Source organism: Portunus trituberculatus, chromosome 27, assembly GCF_017591435.1.
Source record: "Portunus trituberculatus isolate SZX2019 chromosome 27, ASM1759143v1, whole genome shotgun sequence".
Taxonomy (NCBI): Eukaryota; Metazoa; Arthropoda; class Malacostraca; order Decapoda; family Portunidae; genus Portunus; species Portunus trituberculatus.
Genome location: NC_059281.1, coordinates 2,115,974 through 2,142,635, shown reverse-complemented (window position 1 = coordinate 2,142,635; position 26,662 = coordinate 2,115,974). Strand labels below are relative to the sequence as shown.

At 36.5% G+C, this 26,662-nt stretch overlaps 1 protein-coding gene across 12 annotated transcripts in view; it reads left to right on the top strand.

Annotated features, from left to right (window-relative positions):
• LOC123509836 overlaps positions 1-23,754 on the top strand; it is a 194,048-nt gene extending 170,294 nt beyond the window's left edge. For 10 of the 12 annotated variants that reach the window (XM_045264407.1, XM_045264400.1, XM_045264408.1 and 7 more), the window contains 5 exons: positions 238-507; positions 7,580-7,843; positions 12,718-12,729; positions 18,304-18,480; positions 19,360-23,754. In XM_045264407.1, the coding sequence (XP_045120342.1) occupies positions 238-507; positions 7,580-7,843; positions 12,718-12,729; positions 18,304-18,477 (720 nt within the window). In that variant the 3' untranslated portion in view covers positions 18,478-18,480; positions 19,360-23,754. The remainder of the gene's footprint in view (positions 1-237; positions 508-7,579; positions 7,844-12,717; positions 12,730-18,303; positions 18,481-19,359) is intronic. The other 2 variants (XM_045264411.1, XM_045264403.1) reach the window with 1 other exon arrangement.
• The last annotated feature ends 2,908 nt before the right edge of the window (positions 23,755-26,662 follow it).

Genomic DNA, 26,662 nt, shown 5'->3' with positions numbered 1-26,662 from the left:
CTAATAGTGTTGATACATCATAATTTTTTAGATATAAAGCAAGAAGGGGATGTGAATGTGAAAGTGCTGAACCACTTCTGGCAACAAAGGCAAAAAATAGAATCATGAGAAACATGCAGAATAATATAAGTTCATCATCTCATGAATAACTACAAATGCATATTTTATTGCAATCTTTTGTTGTGCTACTACTTGGTATTTATTCAGATTTTTAATTATACATGGTTTGATTTTTAGGGTTACTCAGCCATTTCTATGGAGCTGAACATCAAGCACCTGCGACAAGTGAGAGGTGACAACTACTGTGGTGTGCGGGCAGCCCTCTATCAAATACTAGCAAGAGGACTTGCTGTTCCCAGTGGACACACAACTCATTCTCGCCTTGCCTCAGAACTTACACAGGGTGCCACCTGGCTCAGGGATTGGACTTTTGGTCACCGCCTGAACTACAGTAGGGAAGATGTCCTTAATGGATTTTTGGACTGCTTGGATGCACTAGACAGTTTGGTGAGTTAGATTAAACACCATTTAGAAAGTCCATCTGAGTATAATTGATGCAAAAGGTATAGTGAAACATGAACCCCACATGAATTGGAATAATTAGCAGGAAGGCCAATCTCAGCTGTCCAAAAATCTGAGTTAACCAAGTGATTTTTTTTTCTCACATTATGCACACCTCTTACCACTAACAGTCAATATCAACTGTGTAATGTATTACATAAATAGGTACTATGTACATGGGCACACACTCACACACACTCATGAAAAGTCAGAGGAGAAGAAGGCATTTTTTTGGAGAATTATAGGAGACAGGATAAGGAAATGGTATATAAGAAAGAAGGAAGAGAAAAAAAATGGAGCAAGTTTAACTAAAAATGATAAGAACAAGAGATTAAAAATGATGTATACGAACATAGATGGGGTTTTATCAAGTAAATTAGAATTAAGAGATTACATAAAGAAAGAAGAAACAGATATTGTATGCCTGGTGGAAACAAAGTTAAATGAGGCAACAAAAATAGACATATATAAAAGGTATAATATATGGAGGAGAGACAGAGTGGGTAAAGGAGGAGGAGGAGTCATGATGATGTTAAGGAAAGAGATGGTGGTAAATCAAGTGGAGTTTTGGGAAAGAAAATCAGAAATACTGTATATTAAGATACATATTAATAAAAAGGAGTTGAAAATCATTGGAACATTTGCCACCAAAAACAAATTCATGGACCAATCAAGAATATAAAGACATGATAAATGACACAATAAGGAGTCTTACGAGAATCATTAAGGAAAGGAGAAAAGTGATATTAGTAGGAGATTTCAACTGTAAGGAGGTGGACTGCAAAAATTATGAAAGTGGTATGAGAAGAAGCCTGGGGAGATAGATTCCTGAACCTAATGATAGATAATATGATGGTCCAAGGAGTAAAGGAAAACACAAGATTCAGAGGAAACGATGAGCCGGCGAGATTGGACCTAGTTTTTACAAAGGGTATACAAATGAACGATGATATAAGATATAAGTGCCCATTGGGAAAGAGTGACCATGTAATATTAGAAATGGATATAGAAGAGGGAAAGGAAGATAGAGACGATTCATACAAAGGAGACCGATTAAATTACAGAAAGGCTGATATTGAGAATCTCAAGAACTACTTTAAATACATGAACTGGGAGGAGATGGAAAACTCAGAGACAGTGCAAGAGAAGTATAACTTATTTTTGGAAATATACAAAAGAGGAGTCAGGGAATATGTCCCGAAATATAGACCTAAAGAAGAAGGAAAGAAAGATTGGTTTAACGCAAGGTGTGCTAGGGCAAAGGAGAAAAGAGATGGAGCATGGAAAAGGTGGAAGAGAAATAGAAATCCAGTAAATAAGGAAAATTTCAAGGTAGCGAGAAATGAATATGTTAAGGTGAAGAAGGATGAGGAAAGGGACTATGAAAAGGACATTGTCGAAAAATGTAAGGAGCAACTGAAATTGTTCTATAGATTCATAAATGGAAAAATTAGGCAAAAAGAAACAATAGAAAGGTTAAAAGGAGAGTATGGGATGGTGGAAGACCCAAAAAGTATGGCAGAACTATTAAATGATAAATTCCAGGGGATCTTTACTAAGGAATCCAAATTTGAAAGGCCACAGGGTAATAGAGAGACTGTCTATATGAAAGAGGTTAAAGTAACCAAGCTTGAAATAAAAGAGTTAATGAAGGAATTGGATGAAGAGAAGGCAATGGGACCAGATGAAGTCTCAGGCAGAATACTGAAAGAATGTAGGGAAGAACTAGCAAGTCCTATATACAATATCATAAAATGCTCAATAGAAAATGGAACAGTACCAGTAGAATGGAAAAGAGCTGAGGTGGTTCCCATATATAAGAGCGGAAGGAAGGAAGAACCTTTAAATTACAGACCGGTATCACTAACTAGTGTAATATGCAAGATGTGTGAAAGAATAATAAAGAAACAATGGATCAAGTTCCTTGAAGACAACAAATTAACATCAAATAACCAATTTGGTTTTAGAAAAAGACGGTCATGTGTAACAAATTTACTGAGTTTCTACTCTAGAATAATTGATAGAGTACAAGAGAGAGAGTGATGGATTGACTGTATTTATTTGGATTTAAAAAAGGCGTTTGATAAAGTGCCACATGCAAGATTACTGTGGAAGTCAGAGGAGAAGGGTGGCTTAAAAGGAAGCACATTGAGATGGATGGAAAATTATTTGAGGGGGAGAGAAATAAAGACGGTAGTTAAAGATATGAAGTTCAAGTGGAGAGCAGTAGAAAGCGGAGTGCCACAGGGGTCAGTATTAGCGCCAATACTTTTCCTCATATATATAAACAACATGCCAGAAGGAGTGAACAGCTACATAAATCTGTTTGCAGATGATACGAAACTGTGCAGAGTTATAAAGCAAAAAGAGGATTGTGAAATACTGCAGGAAGACCTAAATAAGATCTGGGAATAGAGTAAAAAGTGGGAAATGGAATTCAATGTGGACAAAAGCCATGTCATAGAAATGGGAAAGAGTGAAAGACGACCTGTGGGAATCTATAAGATGGGAGATGGAGTAGAACTGGAGAAAGTAAAAAAGGAAAAGGACTTAGGAGTGACAATGGAAGAAAACAATCAACCGGTAAGCCATATTGATAGAATTTTCAAAGAGACATATAATTTGCAAGGAATATTGGAGTAGCATTTCACTACATGGACAAAGAAATGATGAAGAAATTGATAAGTACTAAAATAAGACCCAGATTGGAATATGCAGGAGTAGTGTGGACCCCTCATAAAAAGAAACACATAAGGAAGTTGGAGAGACTACAAAAAATGGCTACAAGAATGGTTCCAGAATTTGAAGGGATGACATATGAAGAGAGACTAAAGGCTATGGATATACCAACCCTGGAACATAGAAGGAAGAGAGGGGATCTGATACAAGTTTATAAATTGATCAACGGAATGGACCAAGTGGATAATGAGAAACTGATCCTGAGAGAAGAATATGACATTCGAAGCACAAGATCGCATTGTAAAAAGCTGAGAAAGGGAAGATGTCTGAGAGATGTTAAAAAATATAATTTCCCACAAAGATGTGTTGAGACGTGGAACAGTTTGAGTGAAGAAGTGGTGTCAGCAATGAGTGTGCATAGTTTTAAAGAAAAATTGGATAAGTGTAGATATGGAGACAGGGCCACATGAGCATAAAGCCCAGGCCCTGTAAAACTACAACTGGGTAAATGCAACTAGGTAAATACACTGTGTAGTCACTGTGTTGATCAGACATCTCTGAGCAACTCACAGGGAAAAGCTACAACAGGAGCTGGAGACTAGCCTAGATGTATGTACAGGGGAGGGAGGGGCCATAGGTTCTCATGTCTCCATATGAAATAAGTTTTGGATCATATGTACGGAAAGAAAAACGAGAGAGAGAGACAGAACAGATGTATGACAGAATCAAAACATATGCCATCAAATGAAAACCAACAGTACATTGAAACTCCTGTTGGACTAAGGAAACTAATTGAGGATATTATGGACAAGGATATTTCTGGATTCAGGGGCGAAAGAGGTAATATGAGGAGGTTGATCAACGTAGAAAGGGAGTTAAGGTATATTAAGGAAGTGATGTTGAGTTTGATAGACAAACAGGACAGACTGACAATGGAAAACACAGACCTGAAATTGAGATTGGTAGAATGTGAGGTCAGTGCAATCAATCAGGGATTAAAAGAAGAGATACAAGAAATAAAAAAATAGAATGACATTAAAAGCCACATGCCAAAACTATGAAAACTCCTTAAGGAGCTTACAGGTTAAAGTGCAGGATGGGATTGTGGACAGGGTAGAAGGTGGAATGGGTGAAAACAAGCTGAAGGAACTATGAAATGCATGGAAGCAGGAACAGGAAGAGGAAAAAGTTAGATTTTTGGAAGTTGTAAAGAGACAAATTCAGAAAAACACAAAAGTCACTGTAATTCAAGTAATTAAAGAAAAAGAAGACCTGGTAGGGGATACAGTGGATAAGAGAAAAAGCTTCGTGATTTTTGGGATGAAGGAAAAGAAAAATCCAAATAAACTCACAAGAGAATGTGAAGAGAGAGAATTGGCCAAATCTGTTATCAAACAAGTTCAAGACAGCACACAAGAACTAGACCAGGAGGTGGAGGAAGTGATCAGGCTAGGAAGATACAGTGAAGGGGGTAGGAGACCAATGAAAGTGAGAATGATGTCAAGTGGTAGTAGAGAAGATTATGGCTAGGAAAGGTAAGCTGGCCAATGATACTGAACACAATGATATATAGATAAAAAGAGATATGAACCTTGAGAAGAAGGAAAATAAGAAAGTACTAAGAAGTGAAGCTAAGGAAAAAAAAACTACAAAAGACAGAGATTAAGAAGAAGAATTTTCACTGGAGGGTTCTGGAGAAGAAGTGATACCTACAGAAAAAAGAGGTCATGGAGGAGGCAAGAAATAAAGAGTGACTTATGCTAATATAAATGGGTTGTTATCAAGCATGTTGGAGGTTAGGGATTATTTGAAAGAGAAAAAGCCATATGTAATGTGCATCCTTGAAACAAAACTAAGAGAGCAGATCCATGTTAACTTTAAAGATTAGGAGGGATATAATAGCTGGAGGAGAGATAGGAAGGATAAAGGGGAAAGAGGAGTGCTAATAATGGTTCATGATAATATATGTGTGGAAGTTGTGCAATATGAAGAGGACAAATGGGAGTAACAATCAAAACAGGAATTGAAGAAGAGAAAAATTATAATTACTTATGTGCCACCTAAGACAAATACATGGGGAACTGAAGAACATAAAGATATGCAAAGAGAGGTGATCAAGTGCCTAGATAACATGATAATAAGAGATAGAAGAATACTTTTAGTTGAAGACTGTAACTACAAAAAAGTAAACTGGAGAGAGATGGAAGTAATGGATAATGCTGGACAGTGCAGCAAGGATGTGTTACAGTTGACTATGGTTAATGCAATGGATCAGTGGGTGAAGGAGTCAACAAGGTACAGAACCATTGTTGCTTGACTTAGTGTTCACAAGGAAACCAGAGCCCCCTCCCATCATACAATACCTTAGACCAATGGAAAGTGATCATGTGACATTAGAGATGCAAATTCAGGAGGAAGATGGGATAATTTACAGCGATGACTACAAAAGAGAGAGAGATTAAATTATGCAAGAGTGGATTTTGAAAAATTAAGGATTTGTTTTACTGATATTGAGTGGAGAAACTTTATGTACAGAAAGACAATACAAGGGAAATATGACATATTCTTACATAAATATAATGGTCTAAAAAAAATTGTACCTTTTTATAGAGTTAAGAATAAAATACATTCTTGGTACAATGCTAAATTTATACAAGCTAAAAAAGCAAAAGATAAAGCTTGGAAGAAATTCATAAAACAGAGAAATGACTATAACAGATGGCAGTACAGGGATGGGAGAAATGAATTATTAGAATAAGGAGAGAGAAAGAAAGAAACTTTGAGAAATATGTGGTGAATAAAAGCAAAGACAAACCCAAACTTTTCTACAAGCATATAAACGACAAAACGAAGAACAAGGAAACAATTGAAAAACTAATTAAAGGAGGGAAGACATACCAAACAGAGAAGGAAATGTGTGAAATAATGAATGAGAGGTTCAAAACAGTGTTCACTGCAGATTTCACAGAACATTGCATTGCCAAGGATTACAGGAGATCTAAGGGCACAAAGAGGATATTGGAAGATTATTGGATAAATTGGACATCAGAAAAGCAATGGGGCCAGATGGTGTATCAGGCTGGGTTTCAAAAGAATGTAAAAAGCAACTACTGGATCCAATTTGGGGAATAATTACAAGTTCAATAAATGAAGGGAAAATTCCACTAGAATGAAAGAGAGCCAATGTAATACCAATACTTAAAAGAGGAAAGGCAACTGAACCATGAAACTATAGACCAATGTCACTTACAAGTGTTTTGGGGAAGTTGTGCGAATTAATTATCAAAGAAAAATGGGTTAAATTTCTAGAAGAGGAGCAAGTCATATCAAACAGACAATTTGAGTTTGGGCAGAGAGGTCATGTGTATCAAACTTATTAAGCTTCTACTCGAGAGTTATTGCAGGACTGGAAAACAGAGACGGATAGGTGGACACAGTATACCTGGATATAAAATAGGCTTTTGATAAAGTCCCTCATGGAAGACTACTTTGGAAACTAGAGAACATAGGAGGACTGCGAGGAACTTTACTAGAATGGACAAGATTGAAGGATAGGGAAATGAGAACTGTGATCAGAGATACATACTCATCTTGGGGTAAAGTAACTAAATAAGTAAAATAATTAATTCCTGTAAGTGTCTGACTTATCTGGTATTTGGCTTTCAGGTCCGACTTAACCAGGGTTTACTGTATATGAGAATAACAGGAAAGATTAGAGATGATTGGAGTATACAAGGAGTGGAATGTAAACATAGACATAAGTAGGAATTCTTCTATTATGACCATTCTTTAGAATGGGGTTCTTAATAACAGGTTTAAAATATTGATTGATGGATGAAATTTTTTTAGTTATATATGGTTAATTCAATTATAAAGTTTTCTTTTGGTTTCAAAGAGGGATTGATTTTCTTATACAATGAATCCAACTCTACTTGGATTAGACTGTTGTTCAGGAAACACTGATTCTTTAACTGAGTATCTACATGTACTTTTGCCCATTAGTAACAGTGCTGTATCAGAAAGTTTTGACAGGCAATTAGAAAGGAGTCAATATTTGGTTTCAAAATTTTAAGATCAAGAGTATAGGAATAAATGAGCATCACAAATTATTAATTCTCGATTATTTCATAGATTTTTTTTATATATTTTACCAAATGTAAAAGTTGAATAATTTGCAAGACTTTTTTGTAACAATAGATTGCAAATCAGAGGAAAGAACAAAATGATTTGATTTCTAATCTTGAAGTTTTAAAATTGAACACCATCCATATTTTAGGGATGGATCATATATAGTGTTGGTAGTGATGAGTGGTAACTCTAGACGTGGTTTCGGTTACAGATTCTGAATTTGATGGGCTGTGAGAACCGTGAATGTGTGGTGCTGGCACGGGTCAACAGGGATCCACTTCTGGATGTACGTTTGTGTGAAGCTGTGAAGCTACACATGCTGGCAGCTGCTCTTGATTTGCATGCTGCCAACACCTGTGGGGAAAGTGTACCATTGTTTGCCATGATCATGTTTGCTAGGCACTCTTCAATGACTCCTCGGGACCTCATGAAAAACCACTTGAATCCAGTGGGAGACACAGCTGGCCTTGAGCAGGTAGGCAAAATTTTTTTGTAGGTATTTGATTACCCTATTTTTATTTGAAGATCTTGTGCAAGACTCATAGACACACTTTCTGTCTGATTCATAACATATTCTTATATGTAGTAAAATAGGGTTCTTGACAATGAACGTGATTTGTTCTAATGTGTGAAATGAATTAGGGTGGGGAGAGAGTGAGCAAGAGCAAAGTTTCACTACCTTGTTCCTTATCTCTGACAGAGAGGAAGGTTTGAGATAAGATAAAAGAAGGGAGAGGAAAGGGAAGGAAAGGACAGGCAATAGCTTGCATAGCTATTGAGTTAGTCTTGCAAGTTTTGGTTTTATACCAATTAGATTATCAGAATTTCATTGCTTGTACTAGTAGTAGGTTCATTGTACCTGTCTTGGTTAGTTATTCCAGTTTTTTTTGTTTTAATTACAGTGCTTACACTAATGTTGAGCTCATTATGCCGGTTTTTATTTGTTATTCTGATTCAGTGTTTATTTGAATTTCATTGCATCATTATAGTTATATGTTATAACAATCCTGCATTACAGTGTACCCTACATTATATGTAATATATTATTAGTGATGCATAGTAGATGTTTAAACTTTATCTTTTTTCAAATATAGAAGCTATTTGTATATAATACCATCAGCTGAAGAGTAGAAAGCTAACCATCCTACTCTGTCTGTGGATATATGTGTGGTTGGTACAAAGGACCAGAAATGGTCTGTGCCATACATTGAGGGGCAAATGAGACCTACCTATCTATATGCCAGGCTGGCAATCCCACTTACTTATGCCACTTACCCTCGTAGCCTCATCAGTCCTTGGTGTAAAAAGAGTCTTGTGGCTCACCATACTGTGTTTTTAAAAATGGAATGAAATATATTTTGAAATCATGAAAAATTACAATATTTATAAAATTTTAAGTTGATCTAATATTTCATAATGATATTATATTGTGTTGTGAATACAAGCGGGGGACTGGTCTGTTATACCTCATAGAATGCTATGGGAGAATGAATGAAAACAATATATGTTTGTTAAATTAAAAATTTTCAGTCTCTCTCTCTCTCTCTCTCTCTCTCTCTCTCTCTCTCTCTCTCTCTCTCTCTCTCTCTCTCTCTCTCTCTCTCTCTCTCTCTCATACAAAAGAGAAGTTCATAAGATGGTGAAAAAGGGGTGGAAAAGGGCAAATAGAAGTGAGAAGGAAAATGTATAAGTAAAGTATAGGATGATATGGAGGGGTGGGATAAAGAATAGAGAGAAGGAAGAATGGGAAATGTAAGTTAGTTTTTGGATTGAGCATAGTTTGATGAATAGACATTGTTGGTGAAAATAGCAGAGGGATAAGTTGCAGAGGTTCTATGGCAATATGATGTAGCCTACTTCTTGGTAAAGTTAGGGTGGAAACTGGTTCATTTGGATGTTAAATTACAAAATAATTATAACACTGATATTGAGATTACCATAAATATGGTGACTCTTACACTAGCCTTGGGGTTCCTCCTTACAGGGAGGGGACCATAAATGTTTCCAGGTCAGACTGCTCTATTGGTATCAACCCTATGTGTCTTTGACTCTCACCTCAACTTTTTCATTAACTTTTGCAAAATTTTGGTCTTAGATCCCATTTTCAATCACTACCTCTCCTCCACTAAACCTCAACTTTTTCTCACTGAAAAGCAGGTGTTTGACAGTAGACCCTTTTCTGTTCCCTCCTACTTTCCCTATCCTCATTTTTATTCCAAAGCTGGATGTTGTATCTATGTGTGCATGCAATGACTTCACTTGCTTTCATGCCCACACTCTTGAATCTTCTGAGTTTTCTGTCTAGTTACAAATTCAGAGTCACTCTCAAACTAATTTTGTCTGTGCTGTCTACCTCTCTCCTAACTCCCCTGACTGAAAATTTCTTTGACTGCTCAACCTCCAAAGTGGAGCACATTTTGATTTTCTCTCTGCAGAGATCTCTGTTCTTGGAGACTTTAATATTCTCTACCAGCTTTGGCTCTCCTCTTCCTTTATTGATAAGCTAGCTTTTAATTTTGATATATGCCATGACCTAGAGCAGTGTTTCCCAAACTTTTTTAGTACGTGACCCCTTACAGCAGTACCAAACCTGTCATGACCCCCACATTTATAAGCCTTCCAAAATCGTACTAATTTTAAATGGCACAGATATATTTTAAAATTATAAATATTAACAGTTGTTAGACCCTTCATGACCCCCAGAAAAGGGCTCATGACCCCTTTGGGGGTCATGACCCCAGTTTGGGAACCCCTGACCTAGAGGAATTGGTGTAACATCTTACTTTGTATTCTTGACCGTCTTGGAGATACGCACAATATTCTTGATTTTTTCCTAATCTCTAATCTTTCAGCTCATCTTGTTACCCTATCTTCTCTGTTTTGCTCCTCCAATCACAATTTCCTATCTGTATCTTGTTTTAATACTCCAGTCCTTCGTCAAGATCCACCAAGGCAGAGGTGCCCTGGCATTTTGCCTATGTTAGTTGGTGGACCTGAGGGATTATTATGCTAATTTTTCCTTAGACTGACTACTGCTTCCATGTCAGAGACTTGTCTCTGTGTGCTGAAAGCATAATAAAGATGACAGTATCTGGCATGAAGTCATACATTCCTCTCTCCCCTTCTCTCAAACTGAACTTTCCAAATCTTGGTTTAACACAGTTTATTCATGTGCTATACACAAAAGGTGCTTGAGCTTTTCATCACCTGAATCTTATACACTTTGTATTTCTTCCCAGAATCTCGCTAAATATGTTCTCTAAATAGCCAAAAAATTCTTCATTAATAGAAAGTGTCAAAATCTGTTAAGATCTAACTTCCCTTCTTACTTCTGGCACCTAGCCAAAAACATCTTCAATAACTTTGCTTCTCTATCTTTCTCTCTTTTATTTCAACCTGATGGCACCACTACCATCTCATCTATTTCTGAAGCTTAAACTCATCATGGAAAACTTTAATTCCTAATAACTTTACCTTGGATGATTCAGGCCTTGTTTCTCCCTCTCCTCCACCCTCACAGGAAAGGCTTCGGCTTAATGCCTATCGACTGCACAAGGGCCATTAAGGCAGACATATCAGCTTGTGGCTAATGTTTAGCTGAGGGTTGAAGAAAGACTGCTTCATGCTACCTATTGAAATCCTTCTTAGTGATGTTTTTTTATGTTCACAATGGCCTAAACTCTCAATAGGTTTTTGATCCCCCTATTATTCTCTGAAACTGTGCCTCTATGTTTTCACCTTGCCTGGCAAAACTCTTTCAACTCTGTCTATTAACATCTATCTTTCCTAGTTGCTAGAAGTCTACCTACATTCAGTTTGTTCCTAAAAAGGATGCCCAATCTAATTCCTTAAAGTACCATCCTATTACTTTAATTTCTTGCCTACCTAAAATCCTTAATCCATCCTCAACAGGAAGATTTTTTTAAATACGTCCCTTAACAATCTTCCATCTAACTGCATGTATGATTTCTGTTGAAGCTGCTCTACTGGTGATCTTCTGACTTTCCTTTTTGAGTCTTGGTCATCCTTTTTTTTTTTTTTCAAGATTTTGGTGAAATTTTTGGTGTTGTCAAATTACCATCCTATAGGGTTTCTATTCTTCACCCTGTAACTCCATCTTAAGTTTCCTTTCTGACTGTTCTGTTGCTGCTGGGGTAAACAATCACCTTTCTTCTCTTAAATTTATTAACATTGGTTCTGCCCTGTCACCCACTCTTATTATTTTTATCCTATCCACTCCTACATTCATGATACTGCCGTGCACTTTTCCATGTCCTTTCTTAGACAACCAACCCTTCAGGAAGTAAACATCATATATGGAAACCTCAGAACTTCTGACTACTCTAAAATTTGTGATTAGGATAGAGCAAACTTAGTATTGTTCAATGCATAAAAAACTCAAATCCTCCATCTCAACATGACCTTCCAGACAATTATCCACTCTTATTCAGTGACATTCAACTGTTCCCTTCTTTTACACTGAACATCCAAAATTTTGTTCTTTACTTGTAAGAAAAACAGGAAACTTTGCAACTCATCTCTAAGTAAAACAATTTCTATGAAGTTAGGTAATCTGAGTCGTTTCCATTAGTTTTTCCCCCTCTGCCTTCACCCAGTTGTTAACTCTTTACATGAGCTTTATCCATCCATGTATGGGGAGGGGAGTGCCACTCTTTGACATGATGAAAACAAAAGCTTTTCATTTGATCAACTCCTCTCTACTAATTAACTGTCTTCAGCATCTTTCTCACTGTCACAATATTGCATTTCTTGCTCTCTTCTACCATGATTTCTATGCCAACTGCTCTGATTTTGCTAACTACATGCTTCACTTCCTCCCATGACCTCTCAGCACAAGACTTTCTTCTTTGTCACTCCTATTCTGTCCATCATTTTAATGTAAGAATTCATCAGTATCCACTATCATTCATCCTGAAACTCCCTTCTTGCTCTTGTATTGCCACCTTATGACTTAAACTCATTCAAGAAGGTTTTAAGACACTTATTGTGTACCCTTGACTACCACTTTTGACTTTGTTCATGGACTGGCACCTGAAAGGGCCATTCAGTTTTAATTGCAATTTTTGTTACCTGTAGCTGGTTCCCTTCTTACTAAAAAAAAGAAAAAAAAAAAAAACCCAAACATCTATGCTTAGGTGTTACTGCACATACAGATTTTATATGTTAAGAAAGCTCATTATTATCAATAGGTAGTTATGAGCCCAAGAAGTATTTTTGTGTGATAATAGCCTAGTATGTAGTTTGAAAGTCATTGTTGGTAGTGAGTTAGTGGGCATGAAATAATGTGCTAATAAGGTTTTCTCCTTACATTGCTGTCCCACTCTTCAGGATCAGCACAAGGTGTGTATTTTTGTTACTACTTAATTACCCATGTCTTATGTCTGTGTATCCTTGGCATGTAGCTTAAAAGAATTACATCCACAACTTCTAAAGCTAAATTAGCTACTTGCTGTGAACCAGTTTTTAAAGTTATGGAAATTTATACTTTTATCTTTAAAAAATATTGTAAGAAGTTGTGGTATAAATAAATTGTTTGTCAAATTACAACAAGCAATTAGATGTATTTGGGTAGTTGGCAACAGTGGAAAACATCAGGAATGAGGAAGGTTAGCAGTGGCAGCCAGTCTTTTGGTTTGTGTGCTTGTTGGTGTTGGCTCCCTGCTGCTGTGGCTGGTGGTATCTAGTTTTTGTATATGGTCAGCATATTGGAAGGAATTTTGCTGTTTCTGTCATATGAAGTTTGTGGTATGGTGGTGATTCAGTCTATTCAATAATGTCTATATCATGGAATTGTGAGATGACAAAGGTCACCTCTGAGCTAGACATGGTGCCATCTTGATTGAGAGTAGGTGTAACAATTCTTATTTTTTACCTTTGCTACTACAGAAATATTTGATGGCATGAAAGTGAATCCTTCATATGTGTTGACATTTGCACTGAGCAAAGCATTGAAACTTAAAAGATCACCATGATCTAATCATTTAATCCTGAACATTTGGAAATAGTGTTTCCTGGGAATTTTGCAACCTGCAATGCTACCAAACTTTTTTGTACTGGCCAGACTATTAGATTATAGCCTAAAGTCAGTGATAACCTCTCTCTCTCTCTCTCTCTCTCTCTCTCTCTCTCTCTCTCTCTCTCTCTCTCTCTCTCTCTCTCTCTCTCTCTCTCTCTCTCTCTCTCTCTCTCTCTCTCTCTGCATACAGAATTTATATTTCTTGCAAATTACGTTTTATTAAAGAGATTTACGGTATTCATCAAAAGTTTAGGCCGAGTGTGCATCAGACATGTTGTGGTAGGTTCAAAATTTGAAAAAAAAAAGAAAAAAAAAATTTTACTTCTAGAACTTTGTAGGGCACCCCTTACACTTCTTCACCTCTCTCAAATGATGTGGCAATGATAATGCAACATCCTGCACATATTGGTTGGGTATTGCAGCTTAATAAGCCCAAATTTCATTCTCCAGCTTAGACGGGATACTAATGTTCTCCCCTTGTAACTTGTTAAATCACTGCCAAAGATTTTCTATAGTGTTTAAATCTGGGCTATTTCCAGGCCAGCCATTAATGAAATTTATTTTATAGCCTTTATGCCAGTTTATAACAGTTTTGACAGTGTGGCAGGGTGTATCATCTTGTTGAAACATTTATGCCCCTATTAATTCAAACAAGTCTGACAGATAGTCATTCAGACACTCATAATACACATACTGATTCATCTTAATATTGGCAGGCAACACCACAAGCTTCCCCGAATCCTCTGTCTGAAAAATAACTAGATTCAACAGATATCTGATATTTCACAGAAAATGTGGTCTACTGAATATTACATATTTTTTTTGTATTTTACTATCACATACCAAGATATCAAAATAGCTAAAAGTATTTTAAACAAATTTTTATGACAAACGCTGAAATAGCAGAATTAAGGTTATAACCATGCATTGTGTTTTTTATATCATCCCTATCCCTGGGACAAAAATGACTTTGTTGCTCAATTGATAACTCAAAGTTAGTATGATACCTTCTTTCCTTCTAGGCTAGGAAGTAGACTACAAGAAACCATGAACATATGAAGCCCCATAAATGAGTTTATTTTCACAATTTAGAAATCAAATTCTGATAATGAAATTGTCTATTGGCAACCAGTTCATTCTGCATAGATGTTTCAGTGTCACAGAGACCTAACGATGTTAGCTAATCCTGACAAAATTATTTTTCGTCTAAAAGCATACCATGTTCAGGCAATGGCAAGACACAGGTTAAGGATACATTGATGAAAGCACTGCAGCATCCTCAGATCATTTCGGTTTTAATGGTAAATTTTCTATTTTTGGCCACCAAAACGGCTGCCATTCAAATACTTTGTTGCGTAAGGCTTATTTAGCTGCCATGAATGAGTGTCTTTAATCAGCAAATATTGAAGGCCTTAGAAGAATTTCATCAATGTTACAGTACTTATACTTTATAGATATTATTTTGGAATATCAGAAGAGTCCTGGCAACCTTGTACACTTGCTAGGGAGCAGGATGGAGGATGGAGCGCACCAATCTCAACTCGAGTTGAAGTCAACACAAGTTGACTGAGAAAACTCTGCTGTAGTGTTTAGAGATGAATACTCTGTACTGCAAAACAATGCTAACCCTCTCCTGAATTAAACCAGCCAATGAATGCTGAAAACTCACCAGTTTGGGTTCTCTCTTATTCATCTCTCAAACTGAGGTTGACTGTTCATTCATCCTAACAAATGCCACTATACAGTGAACCCTGACTTGTACACGGGATTATATTCCAAAGGCATCCATGAAATGCTTTAATCTGCACTTTACTGACACTACCACTAAAATGGTTATCTGTTGTTTTTATTGATAGGAAAACTTGACAGAGTATATGTGACTTACCAGAGGTCAGTTGAAATGTGCTTAAAATTTTAAGAGGCAAATCTACTTAAAGGCAGCTTTTACTTGAGATAATGCTGTATTGTCCAATACATCAGACTTTGAAGTGTGAACACCCACCTTATCCACTACGCGGTGGCGTAGTGGATAAGGTGGTGAGCGTGGGATCGGGTAGACGTCCACGCGTAGGTTCGAATCCCACCACGTGCAGCCTTAAAACACTTTGCCATTTGTCGAGTGGTTTAAAGTTACCTACATGTCACCATGATACCCAGGTTCTAGGTGGTTACACCCAAGATGAGCTTGGGTGGTGATATGGGCCCTAATATGGGTACCACTATAAATAAAATTGCCTGTGCCACTAATGGGCGGAAGCTGAACAGCGATTCCCATACACTCTTCAAGTGTGCCTACAGGCGCTTTAGGCCTTACCGTAAAAAAAAAAAAAAAAAAAAAAAAAAATCCCAATTTTTCAAAACTTTGAAAGAGACACAATGTTATGTATAAGGTGGGAGAGGCGGGCATTTAAACTGACCTCCGTTAAGTTAAGTCTTACTGTCATTTGTTATGTCAGCAAATCACTTGTCTGCTGAAGCTTGCTTCCCCATGAGGTTTTAAAGCCATGTGGATGTTATATCTGGCATGTGTTTGTTTGCATAATAGTGTCAATATTGTCAGGGCAATTTTTGATATGATGGTAGTTAGAAAAATTTCAAATGAAAGGTCTTTCATTGTACACCCAGACTTTTCCCAACACAATTTAACAACCTGAAATAACACTGCTTCATGAAAGACATCCACATTGTCATAATGCCTGGCAAATGTTGTCTCCTGTGACCAGCCAGCTTTTGCCATAATGTGAGCCACTAGCATTACCATGGCCATGGCTATTGATGCTGCTGCTGGTTGAACACTACCTGCTGTGTATTTCACAGTGTCTATCCTTGACATGATCAGCATTGTCCTGAGCCATCTTGTTATCATGTCCTGAGACACAGGATTGTGTGACTTAACAAAGCTGATGAAAAGCTGTCCATCCTTTCACCTGACTGTTCTTAACTGTTCCATCTTTACAATGTACACTTTTAGTTTTACACACACAATGTTGTGTCTTTGGCATAAGCTTGAATTTTCAAAACCTGAATGTTACATTTTAGTTTGCACCGTTTGATGTTGCCTCTTAAGACATGATAATGGAATTCTTCACTATGCTAATGTTTTTTAGCACTAGTAAATATAATGTTTGGACCTGGGCTATTTATGTACAGAACATCAGCATCACAAGTTTTAAAGTTAGCTCCTTTAGTGTAAGATTTTGTACAGGGGCCATGTTCCTAAGTTGTTGCAAGACTGATTTTACATCTTAGGTATCAGTTTACCTAAGTGTTGACAGTCTCGGGTTGAATACTCCTTGCAGCAGTCTGTTGACCAAGGGCTGCTTTCCTGCTCTGCAGCTCTCCACAACTATGCCAAGCAAAAAAAGGGTTCCCATGACTGTCTTAATACAGTCATACCCCACTCTCTGATTTTCTTTCCCACTGTATGTATCAGCAGTGTACAACTGTGCAAAATTTTCTCAAATGAAGGACAACAGCAAGGTGTGAAAAACCCAGTAGTGAGAAACACAATTATTATAAAGGCAAAAAATTGAACAAATACACTACAGAAAACTAGAAAAAATTTTGTAACGCCTGGTGTTTTACTATATAAACTGTAATATGTATTGTATGATGCTTTGGCTGTAAGCTAGAAAGCTAATGTTATTCATATAGGTTAGTTGGCAAAGCTTTGGTCCCAATTGCATTTTTCTCCATAAGAAGTTAACTTCACATCTTTATATTTCAAATCTTGATAGGTATTTCCAGTCCTAGTTATGATCGAGTAACATACCCAAATAAATTCCCTCTACTTGCCTGCAGAGCTAATGAGTGCATGCTAGGGCAATCGTGTAACTATTTGAGTAGGTGGAGAGGGGTACCACAGAAGAATGTCCATAAAAAGTTAATTATTGTATAACAGCAAATCATATAGCACCTGTTTAAGATATATAGCATAAAACATGTATATGATATTATCCAGCAGAAGGATGTGATATTCTGTGAGTGTAGTGATTTTATTGCCATTTTAAAATAGCAGTGGCTCTCACATCCATAGGATATTCCTGGCAGTTCTTTTTCAGCAAGAGTTGGAAGTTATTTTTGCAAGCAAGAGTTGAAGTTATTTTGTAGTTGCATTATTTCCTCTTTGGTCAGAAGGTAGGACTGAGTAGCAACCTCACATGTTTATATGTTTGTTTATGTTGCACTGGATTATGTAGGAGGTAACCCAGGAAAGCTGATCTGAGATGAGGCAGGTGACAGAAGAGTGGAACATGGTGTTGCAACTATTATTCAGTTCATGCAGAAGGCTAGAAGTTCCCTGTAATGTTAATTTTGGACCATGCATAAGACTATGGAGTTAGACTAGTTAGTAATGAGGCTATAGTCTGTCTACTCTAAGTGGCTCCTGGGTCTCAGTTTGAATGGTGTCCCAGGGAATGCGTGGTTGTCAGATCTTGAGGAAAACCATGACCTATCATCCTGCATTGATCAATAGAAAACAAGTATTATTCATATAAAATCAAATACATTATCAATAAGCTACAGTATGTTTTAAATCCAGGAGCAGTTTTAGAGCAGACAGACTATAGTTAAGTTATGACAACTATAATAAGGGTGGAACCTGTGGTTGTAATAACATTAAGGACTCGTTATTTGGTTATGAAAAGATAAGCATTTGAGATAATTAAAAATGATCTATTCAAGACATTAATTGAGTATGTATTGCAATCATGAGTGAGTGATTGTAGTCATAATAGGGAGTACGTTAATCAATATCACTTCAATTGCAGTAATGTTGATAAATAATATGTAGGTTGCTTATCTTATGAAAACCTAAGCAGTACACAAACTCATAACTCAAGATGCAGTGATCATTAAAATCTCATAACTCCTGAATTTCTTTACTGGTGCTTCAGGTGGAAATGTTCCTGCTGGGCCACACACTAGGAGTGACCTTGCAGGTGGTGCGGCCTGCCAGCTATGGTGAGGATGACTTCATCTGTTACTATCCTGATTCTAACATTGGTCTTTGGCCTGAGGTGACCTTGGTGGCTGAAGATGATCGTCATTACAATGTTCTCATTAAGTAAGAGGTGAGTGTATCCCTTAGGCATAAAACACTGAGATCAGTATGAGAACTAGTTATAATTGTTGTGCTGAGCTTTATAACAATTGGCATACTTTATTTTTGCTGTGTAAGTTCAAATAATGTTCTTTAAATGCATGACATTGCTCATGTTGCCTTAGGAATCCATGGTGTGAGGTTTGTCAGCTACTGTTTGTGTTATAGGTACTATTATACAGCAGTGACACAATACATTTGTGTATAGGAGCAATCAACTTAATAATCATGATCATGATGTTCCACTTGCAATATTGCAATAAAGGGTACATTTATCAGGCAACTATAAACAGAGTTTAAAGCTTTGTTTTTATTGTTTGAGTTTGCAAAATGAATTAGTAGAAAAAATGGTATTTCATGATATAGTTAGATATTATATGCAAATTGGTCTCAAATTTTAGCTCTTTTATTCATTATATTTACACAGAACCATGAATCAGTTGCTTAAACATAATATTTCTGTTGAGATATTATTTGCTGAAGACTAAAAAATTAATAATCTCGTGGTATAATGTTTCCTGTTCCTGCCACTTTCCTGTTCTTTAGAATGATTTCCAGTTTGATCATTTTTTCCCTTATGTCATTTTTACCTTCTTATACAGAATGTTACAACTTCTTTAGGTTATTCTTATCTTTTTTCTTATCCCACCCTAACTAACACAACCTGTGTAGTCTTTGTGCATGCATGGTGTCTCACATAGACAGTAATATGACCAGTGTAGTCTTACCATCTTATTGGTGCTGCTAATCTGTTTCTTAATTCTTTACTGTTGCAACTTTCATCAATCTTACCAAATTGATTTTTGTGCTTTTCTTAAGATTTAGTTATTTTAACTTTTGTTGTTTACAGATTCAGAAAGGAATGTGTTGCAGCCTTGAACCATATACAACTGAGTCAAGGAGTTACTCTGCACTATAGCACAACCAGCCTAGTGATCCACAGCTAGGTTCAATGTGTGAACCAGTAACTCAATACTCAAGTAGAAAACATCTCCCATATGAATGTATAACAAGAAACTAAATGGGTTTCTTTGAATGAAAATATCTGTGTCAGCTAATACTCTTTCTTGCCTAATCATTAGTGGTAAATGACTTGGAGTTTGAAGAATATATATATATATATATATATATATATATATATATATATATATATATATATATATATATATATATATATATATTATGATAAGTTAGCATTAGCACTAAGAGTGTGTTGACATTGGTGCTGGAAGCCTGAGTGAGAGGCTGCTGTAGGTGAAAGAGGAGGGCGCACATGGGTGTGATTCATGGTTGCTTGTAGAAATACCTGTATATAGTGTTTTGTTAGTATAACAGGTGGTTTCAGAGTGTGTGTACATAAGTATATACTGAGTGTAAATACTTTGTGATTTTTATTTTGTGTTATATTGTCTGAACTATGTGGCAGGAGTAGATCAACTGATCATGATCAAAAAAAGGTGGCTTGTACCTCAGGGCACAAGTTCTCTGTGTTAAAAGATGTAATTTATGTGGTAGGATGAACATTTTACATTTCTCACCTGCTTGTTTTACTAAAGGATACCAACAATAATGACAACACAGCCCATGGCAATGTACTGGGCGAGCAGAACCGTAGATTTTTGATGAAGAGTTTCTTTATCACTCATTATGCACTTTGGCAGAATCACTTGTCTTGTCGACAATTCACAATTCTGGGAATATGATAATTGTTTTTTTTTGCTGGTGTCAATATGTAAAGACAGCTTGTTACAACAAGTACAGCCTCAATTTGTTGTTAATGGCTAGTGAAGCATAGACAAAGCAATGCAAGGCAAGATATTATATTAGTTATGACGTTATAATGAGTACAGTCCCATTTTGCTATTATTGGTCATGGCAAGGCAAGGCAAACTATCATAACAATTATAATATATGCAGCCCCAGTGTGTTGTTACTAGTCAGCAAGATGACACAGGCAAGACAAGGCAAGGTAGATGGAGCAACACTCATGTTTGGATATGGAGGTTCAGCTTTATGGTCATTGTCATCAGCATTACTACAGTACTTGCGTAGTCTTCCATGATGTGTTCTGATCATCTTTGTGATATTTGTTAAGGAAGATATAATAGATACCTCATGATAACTTGATAAATTAAGCACAGTGAATTCCAGTGACCCACATATTGTTAAATACAGATGAAGCATTTCTGTATAAAGGCAAGGACTATCTGTGTGCTACTATATTGGACTGTCTTTTAATTTTGTGATGGATGTTTGTTCATTAAATTGTTTTTAGAATAAGAAAAATGTCCTTTGGTAAATTATAAAGAAAAGTCTTAGGATGCTGAGCTACTGTTCATGTGATGAATGAATAACTTCATGGCCAGAACTATGTGTGGCTTGTTGCACCAACATGCATGTGAGTGATGGTACTGTGGTCCTTAGTGCACCATCATGTATGTGAGTGATGGGACTGTGGTCCTTAGTGCATCAACATGTAAGGGAGTAATGGGACTGTGGTCCTAAGTGGACCAACATGCAAGGGAGTGATGGGACTGGGCCTTACTGCACCAACATGCTGGGGAGTGAGAAAGTTTGTATTGCTTAATGCTGGATGATGTTTGTTGCTTATCAAGTTAATACTGGAAGAGATTTTAGTGTAAAAATATAAGGCAAGTACAGAAGCATTAGCAAATTCCAGCATAACCATATACAGTAATAACTTGAGATACGAGTCATGATTTGGTCTTTTTTAGATATGAGCAAAATTTTTTTGAGTTACGAGTCATGCTTTGGGATGCTGCTGCTAGTCAGCGCATCAGTCCAGCCTCAGCTGAGCCAGTACGTATGTGTTTCTGATGGATTTCTTGCACTGTGATTACTCTTTCATCATTTCCACACTATTTACTTTCTTTTCTTTTCTTTAAAGAAAGTGCAGTTTTAGTTTGTTTAATGTTTACGTGTGAATGATGTGTGTATCTCTTTCTCCCTCCTTTCTCCTCAGCTATCAACATCCATCACCTGCAAATGTCTGTCTCCAGGGTAAGAAGACTAGAGTTTTTTCTTTTATATATATATATATATATATATATATATATATATATATATATATATATATATATATATATATATATATATATATATATATATATATATATATATATATATATATATATATATATATATATATATATATATATATATATATATATATATATATATATATATATATATACATTGAAAAGTATACATATGTGCATAACTGAAATGGCAAAACAAACTTCTGCCATTTCTGCCTACCTCCTCCACCTACGCTTAATCCTCCCGGGAGGAATAATGTTGTAAACAAACCTCTGCAGCAGTATGACCTTTATTCTCTCTCTCTCTCTCTCTTGCTTACTTAAAACTTCATTTATTCTATGAATAATGTTTACAGGGTTGTCAACAAGGTCATCTGTGATAAATAGAGCTGCCAGTTTCTTATGGGTGGCTATAGTATTTGTACACTCCAACTGATGAACAGTCCTAAGTGAGGGGGGTGGGGGCAAGATGCAGTAGGGTAACGTCCTGTGGAATGCACTCCTGATCTCCTAAGATGAATATACTTTATAAAACCTGTTAATCTATTCATATTCCCTATTGTTGTTTCATTATGTTTTTATACAATATTTGTTATTTAAAATATCTTTTTCTTACCTAAAATCACATAAAAAAGTAGGATGTTTTTTTTGGGGGGAGACTGGAATTGATTAATGGCATTTCAATGCATTTCATTGGGGAAAACTGTTTTGAGATATGAGCTCCATCACAGAACAAATTAAAACTTGTATCTCGAGGTACCACTGTATTCTTAATCAGATCAGAGTGGTGAAAAGATGGGAAAAATGCTTGTACTTTTTTTTTTTTTTTTTTTATAGTTATTTTGCCTTCAGAAAATTTGTGCTGATATTTCCTCTTACACCATCCATACTAATGTATGGAATTCATAATTCTTGAACATTATTGCATAAAGCACAGGTATTGCACTGTTTAGTTGGTCTTTCAAACTGGTAACTGGTCCAGGATTTAGACCACCATGCTTCTTACCATACAAAGTGGTGTCTTTGTATTTGGGTTCAAGATGCACTGTTTGTCACAGCACTGCACTCACCATTGACATTAAGCTGTTGCTTTCTGTTTTCTGTTTTGACTGATTGGAAAGTGTGGTACTGCTTAATGTCATAGAAACTTTGTATGTCTAGTGCCAGTGATCTTTTTTGTATTATTATCAGCTGATAAACATTTGCACCAAGCCCAGCTCTCTATTATAAGGAATGTGGGTCCACTGCTGTACCATAGAACACATTATGTGCTTATTGATTATCAGTTACTGAACTCTATGCAATATTTTGTACCGTTTGATAAATAATCTGAAGCCAACAGTCATTATGATCTATATATGTGGTTCAAACTTGTATGTAGAGATTTGTGCACAAAATGAAACACCTGAAGATGTCTTGATATGATGGATAATGTGAACCAGTCCATATAAGAAACAATCTTCTTACTGCTGTTATGTAGAAGGACACTGTGTATATACTGTCATGTGTATGTAAAGATGTGTACAATGACAAAATGAAGTATCATTATGCTGTGACTCCAAGCAGATATTGCATGAGTAAGATTTCCATATCCAGGCTTGAGGTGCAACTTAGAATTGCGACATTCTCTCATTATGGCTTATTGACTCAGTTCCTGTCCAGTCACTCTCTTTTATATCTGATATGTGTTGTATTGAATCATGAATGTGTGAATTGCAGGACTGATTATGACAAGACTGATTTACACTTTATATTTTTATTAATCAGTGACAAATAAAAGAGAGAGAGAGAGAGAGAGAGAGAGAGAGAGAACAGTCAGACTGTGACAGCAAAATTTTGGTGTTGATAAATATGGTGTATTATTGCTTATATTCATGATTTATACTCTTCTCACTAAAATGCAATAATTTATCTTAGCTTTTATTACATGTGATCTGCATCTTTTTTGTATTCTAATAATTATTTTTTTTTTGTAATGTGACTGGTCTTTACTCTGAAGGTTTGTGAGTCTTGCCAAAAGGGATACCTCAAACACAAATGAAGGACCATGTACAGATACAGTATGTATTGCATTAAATGGCAGTGTGCCTCACTAGTGGCCAGTCTACTGCCAGACACTCTAAGCTAGTTCTTGATTGTGTATGAGGCTTTGCAGAGCTAGAAAAAAAAGTGAGTTTATTTTCTAATCATGTTTTAATATCCTTTTATACAATCCACTGGTATGTAAAGAATCAAGGTTGTGCATCACACAACCAATGCCAACCTATATACACTCCAAGCTGTCTGAACTGAGTATGGGTTAGAAGAGGAGTAAGTGAGCAAGCACAAGTAATGTGAGGAAGTTCACTGATATTTCATCATGCGCATTAGGAAAACTATTCTTAAATGACTACCACTCAGCCTTGGTCATAGTTCTTTCACATACTTAAAATGAGCATTTAAATGAAGTTGGAGGCAAAGAAACAGTGATGGCACTTTGTTGAGGTCAACATAATGAAGTAAACACATTGCATAAACAATCCAAGTAAAATTAAGTTTGTACAATACCAGTATAACCTGAGCGAATAGAGAGGAGACTATGGGCATAAAGTAGAATTATACCACCCAGATGCTAACTTGGCCAGGCAATGATGAGGCTGCAGTAGCTTTCAATCTTTTCTGCCTGTTAGACAATGTAGACACCCTTATTCATAAACATTTGAGTTACAAATTGGCACCGATAGAAACAAGAGCCTTAGTCACTTTTTTCTTCTTTGCTGTCACTCTTGTATGGTACTGGGATAATTTCAAATTTTCTTGCTTTAATTTCTCATCTAAGTTGATAATATTTTGATTTTTTTTTCACTTTTAAATATTTTATTTATTCTTATCTATTTATGCCTATATTACAGACATTAGGACTAGGTCAACAATCATAGACTACATCAAACTTAATTGTGGCTTCCCACTCTCCACTGCTTCCTAATTGAGTTTTAAGAAAGAAAGTACTGTGTAGGATCACAGGCATACTTTAATATTTTTGCATCATATATATCTTCATATTCTGCTTAGGACATTATATATCATATCATTACACTCAGTAATGATTGATGAATCTAAACATGATTTTAAAACGTGCAAATACAAAGTTAAGAGAAATATGATAAATTGAAAGGAAAGATTTTATCTACAATATTGTTACGAATGTGTGTGTATGGGCGTATGTGTGTTTTGCGCGGGCTGGCTTTGTGAGTGTTGGCGCACCGCGGGGGAGAGAGACTGCAAGAGAGCCCGTGCGAGGCAAGACTGGTGAGACACGCTCCATGGCACGTGCTTCCTGCTGCTGTGGTCTGTTGTGCCCGCCCCTGGGAACGCCTGTGAGTGCCTGAGTGTCCTGTGTGTGTGTGTGTGTGTGGAGGCTGCCCTGTGATGTACTGTGAACTGAGGACTCAGTAAAGGACGTGAGTAAGCTGGTGTTTCTCTGTCCGGCGTTGCCCGCCATTACCCACCATTGTGTGCCTCGTGCTGATGTGCTCCGGATCCTGACAACGAAGCTGATGCAGCCAGTCAAAGCGGATAACCAAGGCTGAGAAGGTAACAATATTTATAATGCATTTTGTTTATTGCACAATTTAATGTACTGTTGAACCCCGATAATTTAGACCTCGATAACTTGGATTTTGCGATAAGTCAGACTCTGACCAAGCTAGGGACTAAAGTCAGAGTTGAACTGCTCGGCGCTCGCCGTCACTGGCCCCCTTTTTTTTTTCCACTTTCCTGTATTTTGTTTTCTGTTGACAAAATAAAAGTTTAAAATGATACCAAACAAAAGTTTATCAAAGTTTATACCGATTTTGTGAAAAATTTTTGAAATGTAAAAAAAAAAAAAAAACTTCGAAATATTCGATTCTAATGAATTTTCATAATTTATAGCGGTACCCATATTAGGGTCCATATCACCACCCAAGCGCATCTTTGGTGCAACCACTTAGAACAAATTGCATAGTATCAAGGCATCATAGTGGTATTCGAACTTACGCGTAGATATCTTCCTGCTCCCACACTTACCTGATTGACATGAAATTTTCACACATGATTGTGTATACAACAGTGACTTCCTGGAGCATAATAAGATGATAACGCATCAGATCCCAACTTCTCTAGATTATATTATTCACTTTTTCGTGAGGGTTGGGAAGGCGCCATCAGCAGCGTCACGGCAATCTTCTGCTTTACTACTGAACTGGACACTGAGTCGTTATTAGTGTGTTGAAGTGAGATAATGATACAGTGAAGTATTTATTACTCGTCTGGTCTAGCTTTGTACCTGTCTCTACATAATTTTTTGTAATAACGTTGTTGTGAGAGCTATGTGATATATGGTTGTTATGATGATGGTAGCGAGAAAAAACAGTGTTTGAAAAGATAATAGCAGTCTTATGATGTAGAGAGATGGTGGAGAAGGGTGGCAGTGAAGCATGGCTTTAGGCAAGCGTCTTGGAGGGGGGATAACACGCGTGCTGGAGGGGAGAGAGGAGGCGAGGATTCAAGGTCTAGCTGTCTCCCAATGGTACGTTTGTTTGTTTGTCTCTTGTCTTCTTTTCTTGAAGTATCTGATTTTAATCCTCGTCAATTTATGGCTATTAGGATGTTATTTCTGATGCCTGGCCACATACTGTGTTGTGTAAGGCGTGAGTCAGGCTATGACGCAACCGTACAAGACATTTAAAATGGCTTCCTGGTGGGAAGGGTATTTAATTATCAAAAAGTAAACTACACCTTCTGGTAGTTTAAGGTCTGAAGGTTTCGGAGAGACAATTGTAATCCAAATTTTTAAATCCCCCTAAAATTAATTAGATAAATCCTGAACCAAGGCAGATTTTTTTTATTTGTTATTTATTGTTATAATTTTTTTTCTTTTTTTTGGTGTGTGTGTGTGGAGGGCGGGATTCATATAAGTCGAACATTCACTTTTGTCGGACCAACATTTCCCCCTATTAGTCCCGAGTTACCGAGGGTTAACAATAATTACTAAAATGAACAATCACATTTTGTAGAACAGACTCTCCTGAATACTATGGTTCACTCAGATTTGTTATAAAATGTATTTTATCA